Raw genomic sequence first — 17,026 nt, 5'->3', positions numbered from 1 at the left:
GTGGTGGTTCCCAAATCCGCCCCACAAAAAAAACACGGGGGGGGGGGGGGGGGGATTATTATTTTTTTGAAGAAAAAGAACACAAGTCTCTTCTTTTGATTGATTTTTTTTTTCTGCCGATGCCTTCTTTGCTTCGCCTTTTCTTCCAGATTGAGTTTGATATCGCAGTCCAGGTGCCTTCGGACCACAGCCCGGCCTTGGTGCTCAACGGGACCGAGCTGAGACGTCTGCAGGAGCGAGTCAAGCAGTTGGAGGTTGAAAAGCAGCAGCAGACAGAAGTCTACAATCAAGCCAGGCAGCAGCATATCAAGCTCATCCAAGAACGCAAGGACATGAACGCCGAGATCCAGCGTAAGACCCGAGTGGATCCGTAGCCAGAGGTCCTCGAGCCCCCGACGAGCAAAGTGTACGCTGATCAAATTCTTTTGTGTTTTGGTGTAGTGCTGGAGAAGCTTTGCAACCAGCTTATGATGAGAAGGTTCGGAAGGGAGGTGGATCTGGAGGTTCTGCAAACGCTATCCGGTAACAGGACAGTTGAGGAACTGAAGCAGGAGAAACTCCTTCAAGAAGCCGCGTACGCCAAAGAAATCCAACAGTGGGATGTACGCGCATCTTTGCGTGTTTTACGTCCGGCGTGCCTTTGCGCTTTTACGAGCTTTGACATTCACCTCTCGTCAATATTTGTTTTGGGATTTTTTTGTGCACGTTTGACAGGTCAAAGTCGAAAAAGCTCGCGAGGCTCTGATGGAGATGACAAGGAGCAACACGGAGCGACTCCTCTGCTTGAATAGTCTCTTCGAGCAGAGGAAGGAGCTGGAGCGCAAACTCGACGCAAGACAGAAGAAAATTGTAATTTCTTCTCCAATTTACCGCATTGAATACTTCGGTTGATTGAACTGACGCTTCCGAGATTTTCACCTTTCAAGCATCTTCCCTCTTGGAAACAGTTTTTTTTATCAACTTTATACCCGATGCAATTTGTAGCAACCTACGAAGCAGGGTTCAGGTCAACACATTTTTCCCTTCTATGATATCTTACACGTGTGTTCTCAGGGCAAACAGCTTCAAGAGTGCAGCAGGCGAGCTGACAGAAACGAAATCTTGAGTCTTCAAGAGCTGGTGAGAAAGCAGTCGCAGCAGTTGGAGAATCTCAGAAGAGAAATCATCCTTCTGTCCCATCAAGGAGCCGATGGCCTCGCCAGCAGCCAAACTAAGCTGCCTCCACTTGCTCATTTCACCAACACAACAGTTCAGAAACACGCAAGGAAACCAGGTAAAGCAAATTTAAACAGGAGAGACAGGAAGGCATACGACTGAACATGTACAGTGAGGTCACAAAAGGAGACAACTCCTCAAGGCCATCAAGCACCGACCCCAATGTCAATTATTCATTCAGATTTTTGTTTTTTTGTATTTGTTGTGCTTATTTGCAATCCACAAGTTCTGATTTGAAATCGACAAGGACGGAAAAAAAAACCTAAACAAAAACAAGCTGTTGTACTGTCAACGCCAATGCAATGCATTCATAAATTACAACAATCCATCCATCATCCAACCATGCATTTTGTTGTGCTCATCAAAACAAGAGTTGTGTAAGATTGACAAATGCATTTTTCCTTGGGACTACTCGACTTACTTTTCACTGTACTTTTTTTTTTTTTTTTTTTTTTTTTTTAAGGCAAAGGAGTCGAATGTGAACGAGTCTCCTTTGTGCATTTGTTTACGTGTATGATCATATCCTTCTTTTTGTGTGAGCGTTTTAATGTCGTGTCAAGACAAATAAAGGTTAAATTAAATCAACCGCATGTTAACTTTTACCTGTCTTATTTGACACAATTATCTGTATTTCTTCTGCAGTGTGAGCACAACGGCTCCAGTTTTGCCACCTTTGCCGAGTCACAATGCGTTTTTAAAAAAAATCAGATTGTGTCCTAAATGTGGAAATGTATCTACAGTAATACTAATCGGGGTCATTGTGAGTATCGTGTTTTGTTTTCATTGATCAAACGTCCACGCGCAGTCCGCCCTGCTCATCTCAATCGGACTGGAAATAAGATTGATTATCATTCAGATGGGAAAGAGCCTCAAAGTTGACGGGTACGATTTTTCACCAACTGTTCTCGTTTACGAAGTGCGACAGAAGAAGCTTTCTCACCCTTTTGTTGCAGCTCAAAATGTGTTGAGTTGTTTTCTCTGAATTTGGCCGTTGATCGCTCCCGTTTCTCATCGTCCGTCTCAAACTTGATTATGACGCGCCGCGTGACGTCACAGTCATCAACATCTGCATATGCGCGCGTCAAGACTTTTATGCACAATTCGCGGAATTTTCGTCTCACGGGAAAAAACGTGAACCTGAACCATCAATTGAAGCTGGAAGAAAAATTAAAAAATATATATTTTTATAATAATAATAATGCTTTTAAGCAGAGTAAATCGTCAAGCATAATTTATGGTTTGTTTCTTAAGATCAAGCTATTTCACTTTACCTTCCACATGGCTGACGACTCCTCTCTTCAGGTTAGTTTTTTTTTGTTATCAGTCAATTTTGAGAAAAAAATATATAAATTTTTTTTGCAAAAACGTTCATTATTGAACTAATATTCATAAACCAAATAATAAGCTATCTGAATTCAATGAATAAAGATGTCTCTCTTACACAGGCAGGCAAAGAAGACACAGAGTTGCAGGATGAGGAGGAGCCGCCGTGTTTACCTGTTGACATGTGTTATAGTTATGAGGAGCTTCACTCCAAACCATTCATCACACCCGAGTCTGACATTCCAGAGAACCTCCTGTTCCTCTCGTAATTATTTTGTAACTATCTCAACCAAAAAAAATATACTTTTTTTTGTTGACATGTGTGGCCTTCCTCTGTGGAATTTGCATGTTCTTCCCATGCCCGTAATTTGTGAGTGGAAATGCCCATGATGCCATTTTCAATGCTAAATGAGTTGGTCCAACTCGCCTGTCGTTTTAAATGGGCCGTGACCTCATTATTTATATTCCGTATGTAAATAAGCTTTGTTCAGATTGGTGAGCCGTTTAAGTGGAGAAAAAAAGGATTTTGCTGTCATGGGACATTGATTTGATCTAATCTTCATCTTCATTTGTTCTTGAAGTCATTCGTATGGCTACGACTGTGGCCGGAGAGCAAACCTGCAGCTGCTGGATGACAAAACTCTGGTCTTCATTGCTGGCCAGCTGCTCATCCTGCTTGATGTTTGCACCAAGCAGCAAAGGTACCTGCGCTCCTGCAGCGGTGGTGGAATTGGTGCCATCGGGGTAAGAGTGAAAAAACTGACTACATCTGTTTTTAATGATGAGAAATAACTTGCTCCTGCTCGTGATTTTGCACGAGACAATATCACAGTGTAAGCATAGAATAATTGTTCGGAGGTCAATCGTTGGCTTTTTTTTTTTTTCAATTCTTCTTACGGATGTTTTCACAGGTAAACCATAAGAAAGATTATTTAGTGGTGGCAGAAAAGGGAAGAAAACCCATCCTGATAGTCTATAAATATCCTTCATTACAAGCATACCGCATCTTGAGAGGTAAATATAACAGTCATCCGTCACTGTCATGATTTCCCTCGAGGGCTTGTGTCTGATCATGCGTTACCTATGTGTAGATGGTACAGATCTTGCATTCAGCTCTGTGAACTTTAATAGTGATGGGAGTCTTCTGGCCAGCCTGGGCAGCGCACCTGACTACATGCTGACAGTGTGGAACTGGAGGCAGGAGGAGGTGATGCTCAGGTGCAAAGCCATTTCTCAGGAGGTTTACAGAGTGACCTTCTCCCCGTACAACCCTGGCCTACTGACATCATCGGGATCTGGACATATCAAGTAAAGGACAAAACTCTTACTCCTCTGGTAACTCGATACCGTATGGAGATGTTATAGCCCAGTCGGTTTCATGGCTCACAACTAGGCTCAATGCAGACAGTACACTCCCTTCAAAAGTGAGTGTTGCAACAGTGAGGTCAATTCCTGTATATTTGCTGGAGAAGGAATGCATGCACGAAATTTTGGCAAAGTCATAAATTACGCTAGCGATATCGATGACAAATTGACGAGTAAAAAAGTGTCGGCCCCTTGGTGAGAATTGTTCTTACTTTTTAGAGGGAGGATCTATAGAAGACACTTTGTCACACAGACTACTATGTACAGTTTTTCAACAAGAGGTGCACGTCACAAAATACACCCAGAGCATCTTTTTCATACAAAAGGTCATTTTCAGACCCAGAGATAATGACATCGGATGTTAAGTGTCATTGAATGTTCATCTTTCGCATCGCTTTCCCCTCCCCAGGTTCTGGAAAATGGCCAGCACATTTACAGGTCTGAAATTGGAGGGCCTTATTGGCCATTTTGGAAAAACTGCAGCTACGGATATTGAAGGCTACATCGAACTTCCTGATGGAAAGGTCTTTGTCCTACTGATCTGCTTTTATTCTTTTTTTTTTACTTTATTTGTCACGCGGTGATACATTCTACATCGAACTTCCTGATGGAAAGGTCTTTGTCCTGCTGATCTGCTTTTATTCATTTTTTTTAATTTATTTGTCACACGGTGATACATCGTGGCAAGCCTGTCACTATCAGTGACAATGATGGCATGCTGCTAATCACTGTCCTTCCTCTGTCACTATCAGTGACAATGATGGCATGCTGCTAAGGAATGGTGCCACTTGGTTGAAATGGTTCAAGACAACAAATAGTCCTCTGACCACTGTCCTTCCTCTCAGGTGTTGTCTGGCTCAAACTGGGGCAACCTGCTGCTATGGGATGGAAATGCTATCAAAGTGGAGATCTGCAGCAAGGGAGGACGCTGTTGTCACGCAGGCGTTGTCCAACCTTTCGCCTTGGAGGATGGACAGCTGATGACGTTCGGCTCCGATGGAATGATCCGGGTAAAATGCGGATGCATCACATGACGTTGTGCGGGTGTTGAGAATGTCGTGACCGCCTGGTGCGTGGTGTTTCCTTTGCCCCTTGCAGGGGTGGGACTTTGAGACCATCGACGCTGCTGACAGCAGCAGTGAAAACAGCAAGTTTGAGTTGGAGCCCATAAATGAGATGGCGGTGGGGCGCCACGTTTGCCTCTTTTCAATCGTAAAAAGCTCCCAGGCCGACTCGACCGTTTGGTTTGCTCAGGTCAGCGGTCACCAGCCACTTCTTAAAATGTACCTTTCGCAAGAGCTTTGCCTCAGTGAATCTAAACCCAGTGGGTTTTCTCTGTGACCTGGTAGGATTCTAATGGAGCCATTTGGAAAGTGGATCTTTCATTTACGTACACGGTAAGGTTCCCCCATCCTTGATGATTTTTAAAATTGATGTTAAAAGATGTTGTTTGATGTCTCTGTGAACAGACTCCCGATCCCGTGTGCCTATTTTCCTTCCATGCCGGGCCAATCAACGGCCTCGATGTGTCAAAGAATAGTCATCTCATGGCCACGACTGCATCGGACCGTGAGTTGCTATTTCTATATTCAGGCGTGGGGAATAATGGAATACATGTACTGTACTTGGTATGCACCCGTAATGGCAATGATGTGAAAATTTGTTTAAATTCGATTTTCATCCGAGAAACGTACCAAAGCAGACAGAGAGAAACTGGAAACATTATGACACTTGGATGACTTTACGAACATTTTTGAATGTACATACCGTGCCCACGTGCTTGCAAGTTGCAACACACTGGCACAACACGTGTTCAACGATCAATTTCTGTCCAGGTTCAGTCAGAGTCTTTGACTTTCTGGCAAAAACAGAACTGACCTGTAGCTGCTTCACTCAAGGTGGAACTGCTCTCCATTGGGCTCCACCTTCGGTACGTGTTTACGGCGCGGCAATGCTATTTCCTTCCCAACAGAGAGAGATGGAATAAACCGCCTCTTATTTTCGTCCATCTCCAGGTGACTCAGACTGGAAATTTACTGGTGACGGGCTTTGAAGATGGAGTTGTGCGCTTACTGGAGCTTTATGACCCCACGGGCCTTCAAATCGTAACCAGGCACAAAGTCGAGGCCCAGCTGCGCCTCAAGCAAGCCTTCAAGCCCCATAATGCCCCTATCACCACGGTTGCATATGAACGCAATGGAACGGTCTTGGCCACGGGGGTAAGGATATTTTATTGTTGAGCATCCTTTTTTATTGCACCAAATTTCATCCTGCAATTTCCTTGATCACCAGAGCTCAGATTGCACCGTGTTCTTTTTCACTGTTGGAGAAAAATATGAGCCAATTGGTTTTATCTGTGTTCCCGGACCAGTACAATTGCTGGAGTGGTCACCTCCTTCCCATGTAAGTCGGTATTTCATTTTGAAAAAGAGCATCCTGCCTTTTTTTTTTCTTTTTGTCATCTGAGAATATATCACTAAACAACTCCATATTTTGACCTAGCCTGAAAACAATCTGCTCATCCTGTGTCGAAGTGGTCATGTTGTGGAGGTGCCATGTCCTGACCCTGAAGCCCTGGAGACGGCCAAATCCTTCCAACTGCTTGAACTGCCGAGAAGAAGCTTCCGCTTCAAAAGCATCAAATCTCGAATCAAGGTATGACGTCAATGATGTTTTTGATGTATATATTTTTCTACCAACAACTTTACTTATCATATTCATGTCAAAGGTCTCAGGTCTCTGTTTTCTCTGAGAGACGCACATGCGATCAGCGTAAAAACTGGCAAATTTTCATGCCGGCGCAAGTCTAGTATATTGTGGTTGGGAATTTGGCAGACCGCGCTGTCAAAGGTCTCAGGTCTCTGTTTTCTCTGAGAGACACACATGCGATCAGTGTAAAAAACTGGCAAATTTTCATGCCGGTGCAAGTCTAGTATACTGTGGTTGGGAATTTGGCAGACCGCGCCGCGCCACGCCGGGCGTTCCGGCGGACCAAGAGCAACAATGTTGCAAACGCCCTTTTCTACCTGTGCCAATGTACCAAAAATACCCGCAAAAATGAAAACTCCACCCATGTGCACGGTTAGACTGCACCCTGAGCTAGACTCGTGCTGGGCAGGAAAACAGGCGGCCAAATAAATCTTGATGCGTTTCTTGCGTCTGTGGTATTCAGAGAGAAGAGGAAATAGCAAGACGACAAGCACTGAAGGAGCAGCGAAAGAAGGAACGGAAAGAAAAAGAAATCCCAGACGATGAAGAGGAGGAAGAAGAAGAGGAGGAGTTGCCGCGTATTTATATCCCTGAACCTCCGAGTCCTCTTTATTGGGGTTTCTTCTCAGAGCCTGGCCAATTCTGGCTCTCAGTGGTACATCCAAAATACAAAAACACACAATAACAATTGTTTTGAGGAACCTAAAACATTTACGGCCCTCGAAAATTCACATGTACGTGTCATTTATCGTAGACAAGACACACCCTCCCTTTTGTGCTGCCAAATGCAAAACCATTCACACTATCTTTCCTCATCCTCAGGGAGGATTTGACTCCGGTTACCTGTACCATTGTAAGTTTTCTGAGGATCAAGATGAGAATTCCGAAAAACGTCCGGTTGAGCCTTTTGATTTCCTGGCAATCCATCACGCTGATAGTGACCCCATTCGTTCACTCACCTTCAGGTATTGTGTGTGTTTGTTGCTAAAATTCAGTTAGCAGGTCCGATAAATCAGCAGGAGCACCGACGTAGAGCACACATTATTTTTCATCAGGTCGTGCTTATCATTTATCGTTTGTGCCACAGCTCCAACAGGCAGCTGATGCTCTGCGGCATGCACTCGGGCTCCGTCAGAGCTTATCCTTTGGATCCCGACGATCACGCCCTAACCTCCATGCAGGCGTACTGGGAACTGAGCGTCCACGACAGCAATTATGGACACCTGCGGCACATCTGCTGCAGCCACGACGACCAGTTTGTGCTGACGGCAGGAGACGATGGGAACATCTTCTCCTTCGGCCTGCTTCCTCACGAGGAGCTGCAGAAAAGCTTGCAGAAGAAAAAGGCAAAGGTTCCGTCACCAAGGGTGAGTTGAGACTTTCCAGGAAGAACGTGTCTTTAGAAATATTCTGGATTTAACAAAAATAATAATAATAATGTAGTTAACGTTTCCTTTGACTTTCCGGATGAAGACGTTCCTCACCGGTCATTTGGTGAACACTGCCGAGCAAACCAGTTTGTTGATATTGACCAAGTATGAAATCATGAATCGTTGAAATGACTAAAAAGGGATCGATGGGCGAGTGTACATAATATGGGATATGACACTTGCCACTTGACAGATTTATCAAACGCCGTTCAGCCATTTTAGGCAACACGGCACTTTCCTCTTCGTGTTCTTATTTGAAACCTATTCACATCACTTCCAGGGCACAATTTAGCAGAAGGGGTATTGTGCCAGAGAATTGGAGAATTTGAGATCTTGTCATATTCTTGTCACAGGTGGGTCTGGAGAATGAAGTGTTAGCCAAAGACATTGACGATCCAGCAGCGTACAGGTGGAGCATGAATCAGCAGCCATGCAATTTGGCAGTGGCCGTTTGTTTCCTTGCTCGTCAAATCAACGTTTCTGATTCTGCCTCCTTCCAGCATAGAGACGGCCAAACAGAAGCTAGAGAAAGACCGCCAGCGCCGGGAAGCTGATGAGAAGATATTAGCCAAACGAAAAAGGCTTGCTGCGCTCCAGAGCACGTTTAAAATACTTCTGAGTGACAACCTTAGCCTGCCTGAGAACATTCAATTAACTCCTGTGGTATGCACGCGCACACACACATGCACACGACGTAGGTGGAACAGTTGATGTACAATTTTTTTAGATATCAATGAGTCACGAGCAACGCTCTGCTGTTGTTACGTTGTGTTGTAAATGTGTGTCTCAAAAGTTGAGCAGAGCCAGGTCACGTTTGTGATCAATAGCGATTTAGTTTGAATGAAATAAATGAATCATAGATGAATTTGATGTGCTTCACAGAGGCTATTGGGGGGAAAAAAAAAAAAGAATAATAATCATTTCTAGCACTGCGTTTCATTGCATGCGTATGTTCATAAGTAGGAACTGCTGCTGGACCAACGTTTCGAAGAGCAAGCTGAGAGAGAGAAGATCCGGCGATTAAACGAAGTCCAGTACCAGATGAGTTGGCGGGAGGAGCATTCCCATTTATCACTCAAAAAGCTGCAAGACTGGTAATGTACTTCCGAATCGCTCGTGAGGCTCGGCCCGCACGCTAACTTTTCTGCCGAATCGTATTTTCATCGTGACGTAGGAAATATCCCGCCTGCAATCGGAATGAAAAACAAACCGTTTGGTGTTTGTTACTTTCAGGTTCAGTGGCTCTTCAGAGCCGAACATTGTCACAGTCTTCGCCATCCGCACTGACCACAGTATCTCCACCTACCGCATTCCGAGTCTTTCTTCAACCCGGCTCGAAGAGGAGAGCAGTTCAAGCAACCTCGGTGTTAAAGGAACCGCTCCGGTTGAACGCCCCGTATCCAGAGACCAACTTGAAAAAGACAGCAGTGAAACAGACGGTGAGGCCGTTGTTCCCTATTTGTTTCATATGTCAAACACATCGCTGATGTGTGCTCACCAGAGGAAGATGCGCCTCCACCCTCCGTGCCTCGCGCTGGGGTGCAGCCCGCAGACCGGCAGGTTGAAAGGCTCCAAAAAGCTGCGGAGAAAGCTGAACAAGCACGAGCCAAGATCGCGAAGAGGAAGCAGGAGTGGGACAAACTGTGAGTGTGACATTCGACAACACTACTGCCGTGGACAAGAAGATTTAGTTTCCATGGTTTCTCGTTGATGCCGCAGTTATGCAGAGAAGCCGCATAAGGACTGTGAAGATCCACGAGATGTTCAGGCCATCTGCGAAGCCAGAGAGACCATTGGAGACTTGAAACTTAAAACCGATAAAACCTTCACTGTACCAAAACATCTACGAATGAGCGCAGACAGAAAGAAAGTTGAGATGATCAACCTGGAGGACAATGTAAATCACGCACACTCTTTATACCGCGCCCTGAAAAAAAAAATGGTGTGTTGACTTGACTTCATTTCATTTTGTCAAGCGGTTGCACGCAATAAAATGGAATAAATTCAACACACCGTTTTTTTTTTTTAAGTGTCTAAATAGTCGACGGAAAACGAAATGTCCCAGCAGGTTTCTCTCAATGACTCCATCCATCCCACCAGATACGTGAAAAACAAACTGAGATGAACCGGGAGATCGTGGCCTTGCGGGATTTCAAACTTCTCCTTTTATCAAAACTGGCAGCCCAGTCGAAACAGCTCCAGAAAGTCCAGAGTTGTTTGCCGTCCGAGCTCCACCGCCATCCGGCCACACTGCCCACCATACGATGTGAGGAAGTGCCGGAGAAGAGCCTGCAATGCACCCGAGCCCTTCTCGAGAGATATCGGGTGCTGAGAGAGAAAAGGTGACTCGGTAGTTCCAAAGAAGCCCACCTTGCGGTGATTAATTCCAATTGAAAAACAGAATCTCTGAAATGTTGAAATAGATCGAAGGATGAAGAGCAAGAGGATCAAGAGAGTGCGATGAGTGTGGTGGATGAGCTGGAAAAGGAGATGGAAGGAACGGAAGAGATAGAAGATGTCGTCGGTTTGTCCGCAGAGGAGACCGCAGCGGAGGAAGCAGAAGGACTGAACGAGGAAGACCTCCACAATATGGACCGGGACACGTTGCTCGACATGCAGGACTTTCTGCTGGAGCAGGTCTGTTTCGTTTTTTTTTCTTTTGATTGAATCCATTGCCACTGAACATCTCAATGTCACGAGCAGTAATCCATCAATGTCTTGTTTGATGTATTTACCAGATGAAGAGCTCGGTGGATCAATTTGATAAGGAGCACCTGATGTGTCTTGAGAAGGTGCAAATGTTGGACTGGAAGCTAAAACTTGCCAATCTCCGTCAGTTGACTCTCTATCAGGAGCTGCTGCTCCTCAAGGAGGTGGACAAGAGTGAAAGGATTCTCCAGGACAAGCTCGACAAACGTCTGAGGGAGCAGAATGAGTTGCTGGTGAGAAATCAGTTGTCCTTTGAAAGCGCGAGCTGGGCCATGCCCGCAGTGTGAAATGGACAGTTCAGACTTGAAAAGCTTTGCTAGATTTGGAGAATTGGACACAAAATGATTTGGGCATTTCTTTGTCGGATGAACCGAAGCAAACTTTGCCAACAATTGCCATTCCCATGTTGTGTTTGTTCCTTTTTGTAACAGTCGGAGCTGGAGAAGCACAGGAAGGCGCTGGAACTGAAACGTAAAGACATTGCGAAACGGCAGGAGAAAGAGAAATCGAATACCGCGGCCTTCCACGCCTTGCTGGGTGATGACAACAACTTTGAAGAGTATCTGACCAAAGTTTACAAGAAGAAGATAAAGCGTAGCAAGAAGAAGGACCAAGGAAGCGATGGTGATGGGACGCCTTGATCGCAGAATGTGGCCTAGATGTGCGTCAGTCAATTCAAAGGAGACAAATTCTTTTGCAGAGGAGGACGAGGACAGCAACGATGACTTTGACGATTACGAAAATTGGGATGACGACGACGACGATGATTGGGACGGATTAGATGGAGATGGCGCTGTGGAGGAATGCCCCCCGGGTCAGTTTTTCTGTGGACATCCTCAGTCATCCGGGTCATTGAAAAGACCGATAAGAGTTCGTTGGTTTATCGTGCACGCTTACGTTGCTCAACTAATATCTTGATAAACAGCTCAACGACACTAAAAAGTCAGATTACCAAGATCGAACAACTTGATCTGTGCGTTGAGAATGAAATGAAAGAGTCACTATAAAATGATAACAATAATATGAATGAATTAGAAAAAATATATAAATCTATAACTTCTCAACGATCATCAGTTTTACCAATCGAAATGTTCCTAACAATACACAAATGTACTGAAAGTATCCGCGTGCCGCAGGTTGCGACCAAAAACTGTTTGACGACATACTGGAGCTGCGTGAACGTCGCCTGGATCTGGAGGAGCTGCTGGCAGAGGAGAAGAAGAATGCAGAACAGCTGGAGAAGGAGTGTGACGCCCTCGTAAAAAAGGTCAGAGCAGGCGGGTGCGCAGGACTGGCCAACGGGCGGTACATAGTGACTTAGGACTGAATTTTTGATATCAAACGTGTACTTTATTGTGTTATCGTCGCAGCTGGCTAAAGTAAAGCCTCTCCATTCTCAAGAGCACTTTTAATTCATGCCTTTGTCACATCTCGGGTGGATGACTGGAGCGCACTTGACGATAGAGTCAGCCAGTGCTCCATTAAGCGTCTCCAGTTGGTCCAAAATGCTGCTGCTCGCCTTTCGGCTGATACTCGTAAGAGGGAGCACATCACTCCTCCTCTGGCATCGCGTCACTGGCACCCGATACATTTGAAAGTTCTTTTTAAGGTTCACGTTAAGATTTTCTTTGACATTTTGAATGTGAAAATCGTTGGAAAACGTTATTATCTGTGTTCCCCACAACATTTCAGAAAATGTACCTGGCACGTACAACGTAATTGCAACTGTAGTTTTTTTTGTTGTTGTCCTCACTCATTTTTGAGCTCTGGTCTCGCAGATGAAATCTGTGAAAATCAGTCTTAAGGCAGCAGAGGATGACTTGGAGGAAGTCAACAGAGAGAAACAGCAGAAAATGAACCAACTGGATGTTGTCGTTCCTCTTCGGCTGCATCAGGTGAAGAAAACTTGCCTCAATCCATTTTTTGTTCATTTCGGCGATATACTGTCGTCTTCTGCCACTGCCGTCTCCTTGCGGATTTCCAGATAGAGATTGATATCAGCGGCCAAGTGCCTTCGGACCTCAGCCCGGCATTGGTGGTCACTCGGATGGAGCTCCAACGGCTGCAGGAGCGAGTGAAGGAGTTGGAGGTGGAGAAAAATCAGCAGACAGAGGTGTACCGTCAGGCCCGTCAGCAGCATATTAGGCTCATCAAAGAACGCAAGGATATGAGCAATGAGATCCAGTGTAAGACCCAAAACACCTGGAAGGACTGCAGCACCCAAATACACCAAAAAAAATGGACCGTACTTGATTTTGTTTGTCATTTGGTGTAGCGCTGGAGAAGCTGTGCCACCAGCTGATGATGACAAGGTTTGGGAGGGAAGTAGATATGGAGGTTCTGCAAACCCTGTGCGTCAACAAGTCGGTTGCCGAGATGAAGCAGGAAAAAATCTTGCGAGACCTCGCCAACGCCAAAGACATCCAACAATGGGATGTAAGCTAAACCTTGCGCACGTGCGTCTTCTTGGATGCCATTTCACTTTTCGATTTTCTTTGTGTGTGTGTGTGACATCTAGAGAAAAGTACAAAAGTCTCGTGAGGCTCTCATGGTGATGACAAGGAGCAACTCGGAGCGTCTCCTCTGCTTGAATAGCCTCTTTGAACAGAAGAAGGAGCTGGAGATGAAACTTTACACAAGACAAAAGAAAATTGTAATGACATTTCAAATGTGTTTGTATGCTGCCATGATTCGTGATCCTCAAACTTTTTTTTTTCCCACCTGGAACCACCTCAAATTCGCGCCACCACTATGACCGACATTAAAATACAGGCGCAGAGTAGGTGTACGTTTTCATCAAAAGTAATTTCAAGGTTTTATTCCTAAAAAATACATGTAATACTCTTGTAAGCCATTGGAACTCACAGTTCAACATGAACACTGCAGCGGTGTGCCTGAAAAAATGATTCACTTGAAATATATTGCACATGATAGTTAAATTAAAATTTTACCCAAATGGGTGTTTTGAAACTGAAAAATAAATTTTGACGATTAAATAAAGAACTTATACCTGACTTAAAAAGTTAAATAAAACTGCTCCTGCGGTGATTCTCTCATCTACCACTAGAGGGCAGTGGTGTTGATTCCAACCTCTGATAATTACTGCATCCTCGACAGGGGTGAAAATGAAAAAAAACATTTGTCAACCTCAATTTGACACTAATGACAACACTATTGCTGTCCCTTTTTTTCCCTTAATCTTAGGTTGTAAAAAAATATATATCAGCCTGAACAATAAATACTCACGTACTTGTGTGTACTCAGGGCAAGCAGCTTCAGGCCTGCAGCAGGAGAGCAGACAGAGACCAGATCTGGAGTCTTCAGGAACTGGTGAAAAAACAAGCTGAGCAGATCGAGAAGCTATCCGATGAGATCAGCCAACTTGGGCCTACTGGAGGACACATGCTTTCCACTGGCCACGCTCATCTACCGCCGCTCCCTCCTCTGTCCAATCCCACAGTCCATAAACGCACCAGAAAACGAGGAAAACTCATACCTGGTTTCAAGGAAGAGGACACGACTGAAAGTGACACCACTGACTAAGAATTGAATTCACCTGCTAATACTTTTTCATTGGGCTTGCTGTTCGAAGCAAATCACTACCTCAGGCTGCTGCTCAGCAGTAGACAAAAGAAATGACACGACAAGAGGACCGCCTGCGACTGTTATATTTATAACAACACAATTCCACAAATAAATGGCGAGCTCACGAAAAAGTGGTCAAACCTGACCAGATTATTTTCAGTGGTGAAATCATTTTTGTTTCAAATAGACACGAAAAAGTGGTCAAACCTGACCAGATTATTTTCAACGGTGAAATCATTTTTGTTTCAAATAGACATTGATCTGAAACCTACACAACAGTTCCAATCTTATATTTACTTCTGACGACTGGTATTTTCTTTTAGTGGTTAAAAAAATCTGAAACCTACACAACAGTTCCAATCTTATATTTACCTCTGACTACTGGTATTTACTTTTCTTTTCGTGGTTAAAAAAAAATTAAATCAAGAACTGAAATTTAAGTTTTCCAGAACAGGTTCTTTTGGCTTTGGTGTGGTGCACAGAAATACGAGGTAAATAAGTTCAAAACAAAGCTTATACATCCCAGTGTCTTTATGTACAGTCGAGAGAATCTACAAAGGCTCATCTATTAGTCCAAAGGCACGTCTTTCCTTCATTCATTCACAAATGATGCTTATTCAATCATGGATAGGTTAGATGGGTTCTGTTAGACCACAAGTGTGTCACACACAAACCAATGCTTAACACCTTATGATTTTTTTTTTTTTTTTATCGCTCGGTCTACTTTTTTTTTTTTTCCTTGTGCTGAGAGCGAACATTGTATGGAGCAGAACTTCATCAATGACCACGAAGAGATGGAGGTGAGAACATGACACTCCCTAAAACAATGAAAATACACATGCGACAGCTGTGGACGTTGACATGAGGTGAGCGTTTAGTTGTGCCACCAAGATGATGTGGTAAAAAAGGAACAGAAAGTAACCAAGTGCCCACGATGTTCCCCTACTCAGAGGGCACTCAGCTCCTGCATCAGCCTCTCCTTCTCCCGTTGCAGCTCCGAGATGCTCTGCTTGTTCTGCTCCAGACGATCCTCCAGCCACTGCAGCAGCGGTCCGCTCACCGCCGACATCTGGCTGCACAGATTCTTGGTGAAGACAGATCCGTTGTGGATCTTGGTGACCGGGTCCAAGTGAGCCAGGCTGTGGATCTTGCGGTATGTATCCTGCTCCTCCTGACACAGTATCCGCGGCAGCTCCACGGCCGACTCCAGGCACACTTTACCGATAGCCTGGCGTGGGACGACGTGGATTGGGATCTCCACACGCTCGTACTCGGAACCCTTTTGGGCCTGGGCCGACTGGAAGCAGGTGTACAGGACGCGGCCCGTCTTGGTGTTTTTGTCCTCGATGAAGCAGGAGAAGATGAGGCCCACGAAACCCTGATCCAGCATTTGGTACATAGCCTGAGTCCGGACGTCAACGTGCGAGGGCCACACGGTGATGTGTGGATGGGAGTGGTACCAGCCCACCACCCGCATCGGCTTGCCCGTCATGTCGGCCAGCCTCTCGGCCTCCGTGGAGGCTGCAGACAGCTGCTCCGGGGAGATCTCCACACGGTCCTTCCTCTTGTCCGAGCGGCGGAGGATGATGACGGAGTGGATGTGGACGATCCGGCTGACTTCTACCTCTCCGATACACAAACCCATCACTTCTTCTTTCTCCGTGCTCAAAGCGTGATTCATACACACCAGGAAGGCGTCCGACTCCAGATGAACCGCACTGATTGCCATTCTCTTTCTTTCTTCAATTCAGTTTTTTTTTAAACGGGAATGACGTTAAAAGCACCAGCAGAAAACCGTTCGGGATTTACTTCCGTGTTATCTTGCGCTTGAATTAAAACGGTCCGAGTTGACGCACCGCTCAGTGAATAGTTCCGTCCCAAAGAAAGTAACAATAATGTTTCCGCACATATTGAGTTTGGAAAACAGGTAAGTTGCCAGCCAATCGTAGGGCACATGTACAAAAGCAACCATTCGCACTCACGCTGATGCCTCGGGATAATTTCGAGTGTTCCATTTACATGCCATCCATGTTTTTGGACTGTGAGAGGTACCGAGAGAAAAAAAAAACACGCAGGGGAGAACATGCAAACTCCACACAGGAAGGCCGGAGCCAGAATGGAACCCTAAACCTCTGGACTGTGAGGGAGACGTGATCATCAGTCTTGAATCAGTATTAAAAGTGTAAACAAACACAGTAAAAACTTAATCACACGTTCACCCTCATCAAACTCAAAATAGCATCACAGTGCTTGTCAGCACCTGTTGAATACAGTACTGTATTGCAACGAAAAATTATTCCCTACGTAGCAAGCGCTAGGACCATGGCAGTTGATTTCAGCTGTTGACCAATGGTAATTCCGCTGAAATGGAGCGGAAAACAAATTGGGTATAAGGCTTTCAAAATTATGTAGTTAATTATTAATTTTAACAGTCAGTTCGGTTAGATACACCTGAAAAATATAAGTATATTATTAATATTATTAATACTATTATACATTACATGAGAAAACATCCCAGCTCAATTTGGAGTAACATTCTCAAAGAGGAACAATAAGGACCAGTAATCACACTTCTGACGTTGCATAGTTTAATGATCTTTACAGTGTTATTTTTTTCCATAGCCAGTGAATGTGATCTCATTTTATTTCAGATAGTATTTATTCTTATCCGCACAGCTATTTTCTTCATA

At 44.7% G+C, this 17,026-nt stretch overlaps 3 protein-coding genes across 4 annotated transcripts; 2 read left to right on the top strand and 1 right to left on the bottom strand.

Moving 5' to 3' along the window:
- Nucleotides 1-119: 119 nt before the first annotated feature.
- LOC109518144 (cilia- and flagella-associated protein 44-like) lies at nucleotides 120-1,660 on the top strand. The gene is made up of 4 exons (XM_019873815.1): nucleotides 120-351; nucleotides 442-602; nucleotides 715-849; nucleotides 1,054-1,660. The coding sequence occupies exons 1-4, from the start codon at nucleotides 120-122 to the stop codon at nucleotides 1,315-1,317; spliced, it is 792 nt and encodes a 263-aa protein (XP_019729374.1). The 3' UTR covers nucleotides 1,318-1,660.
- A 415-nt stretch (nucleotides 1,661-2,075) lies between these two features.
- cfap44 (cilia and flagella associated protein 44) lies at nucleotides 2,076-14,489 on the top strand. 2 transcript variants are annotated; one of them, XM_019873817.1, is made up of 34 exons: nucleotides 2,076-2,517; nucleotides 2,661-2,803; nucleotides 3,120-3,282; nucleotides 3,450-3,552; nucleotides 3,630-3,846; nucleotides 4,313-4,427; nucleotides 4,749-4,913; nucleotides 5,002-5,157; nucleotides 5,253-5,300; nucleotides 5,373-5,472; nucleotides 5,739-5,833; nucleotides 5,919-6,122; nucleotides 6,196-6,306; nucleotides 6,406-6,558; nucleotides 7,076-7,267; nucleotides 7,435-7,577; nucleotides 7,700-7,979; nucleotides 8,396-8,451; nucleotides 8,543-8,705; nucleotides 9,006-9,136; nucleotides 9,276-9,481; nucleotides 9,544-9,685; nucleotides 9,762-9,939; nucleotides 10,143-10,384; nucleotides 10,466-10,679; nucleotides 10,781-10,984; nucleotides 11,183-11,375; nucleotides 11,452-11,565; nucleotides 11,888-12,018; nucleotides 12,530-12,646; nucleotides 12,736-12,937; nucleotides 13,027-13,187; nucleotides 13,270-13,404; nucleotides 14,016-14,489. In XM_019873817.1, exons 1-34 carry the CDS (start codon nucleotides 2,248-2,250, stop codon nucleotides 14,292-14,294), a joined length of 5,526 nt encoding a protein of 1,841 aa, XP_019729376.1. In that variant the 5' UTR covers nucleotides 2,076-2,247; the 3' UTR covers nucleotides 14,295-14,489. The 2 variants fall into 2 exon arrangements, with proteins under 2 accessions (XP_019729376.1, XP_019729377.1); XM_019873818.1 differs by lacking the exons at nucleotides 2,076-2,517; nucleotides 2,661-2,803; nucleotides 3,120-3,282 and having other exon boundaries at nucleotides 3,478-3,552; nucleotides 3,670-3,846.
- A 249-nt stretch (nucleotides 14,490-14,738) lies between these two features.
- On the bottom strand, nucleotides 14,739-16,286 carry brcc3 (BRCA1/BRCA2-containing complex, subunit 3). Its single transcript, XM_019873823.1, has one exon. It carries the CDS (start codon nucleotides 16,063-16,065, stop codon nucleotides 15,283-15,285), a length of 783 nt encoding a protein of 260 aa, XP_019729382.1. The 5' UTR covers nucleotides 16,066-16,286; the 3' UTR covers nucleotides 14,739-15,282.
- Nucleotides 16,287-17,026: the final 740 nt, after the last annotated feature.

Source organism: Hippocampus comes, unplaced genomic scaffold, assembly GCF_001891065.2.
Source record: "Hippocampus comes isolate QL1 unplaced genomic scaffold, H_comes_QL1_v1.1 scaffold424, whole genome shotgun sequence".
NCBI lineage: Eukaryota > Metazoa > Chordata > Actinopteri > Syngnathiformes > Syngnathidae > Hippocampus > Hippocampus comes.
Note: the sequence above shows the minus strand (reverse complement) of the source record. Positions and strands in the feature narration are given on the sequence as shown.

Bases quoted from the DNA above. Each gene is read 5' to 3' on its own strand.
- LOC109518144 (XM_019873815.1), top strand. From the start codon at position 120: ATGCCTTCTTTGCTTCGCCTTTTCTTCCAGATTGAGTTTGATATCGCA. The intron at 352-441 runs GTAAGACCCGAG...GTTTTGGTGTAG, and splicing joins CATGAACGCCGAGATCCAGC to TGCTGGAGAAGCTTTGCAAC. The intron at 603-714 runs GTACGCGCATCT...CACGTTTGACAG, and splicing joins AAGAAATCCAACAGTGGGAT to GTCAAAGTCGAAAAAGCTCG.
- cfap44 (XM_019873817.1), top strand. From the start codon at position 2,248: ATGACGCGCCGCGTGACGTCACAGTCATCAACATCTGCATATGCGCGC. The intron at 3,847-4,312 runs GTAAAGGACAAA...TCCCCTCCCCAG, and splicing joins TCGGGATCTGGACATATCAA to GTTCTGGAAAATGGCCAGCA. The intron at 12,019-12,529 runs GTCAGAGCAGGC...CTGGTCTCGCAG, and splicing joins GTGACGCCCTCGTAAAAAAG to ATGAAATCTGTGAAAATCAG.
- brcc3 (XM_019873823.1), bottom strand. From the start codon at position 16,065: ATGGCAATCAGTGCGGTTCATCTGGAGTCGGACGCCTTCCTGGTGTGT.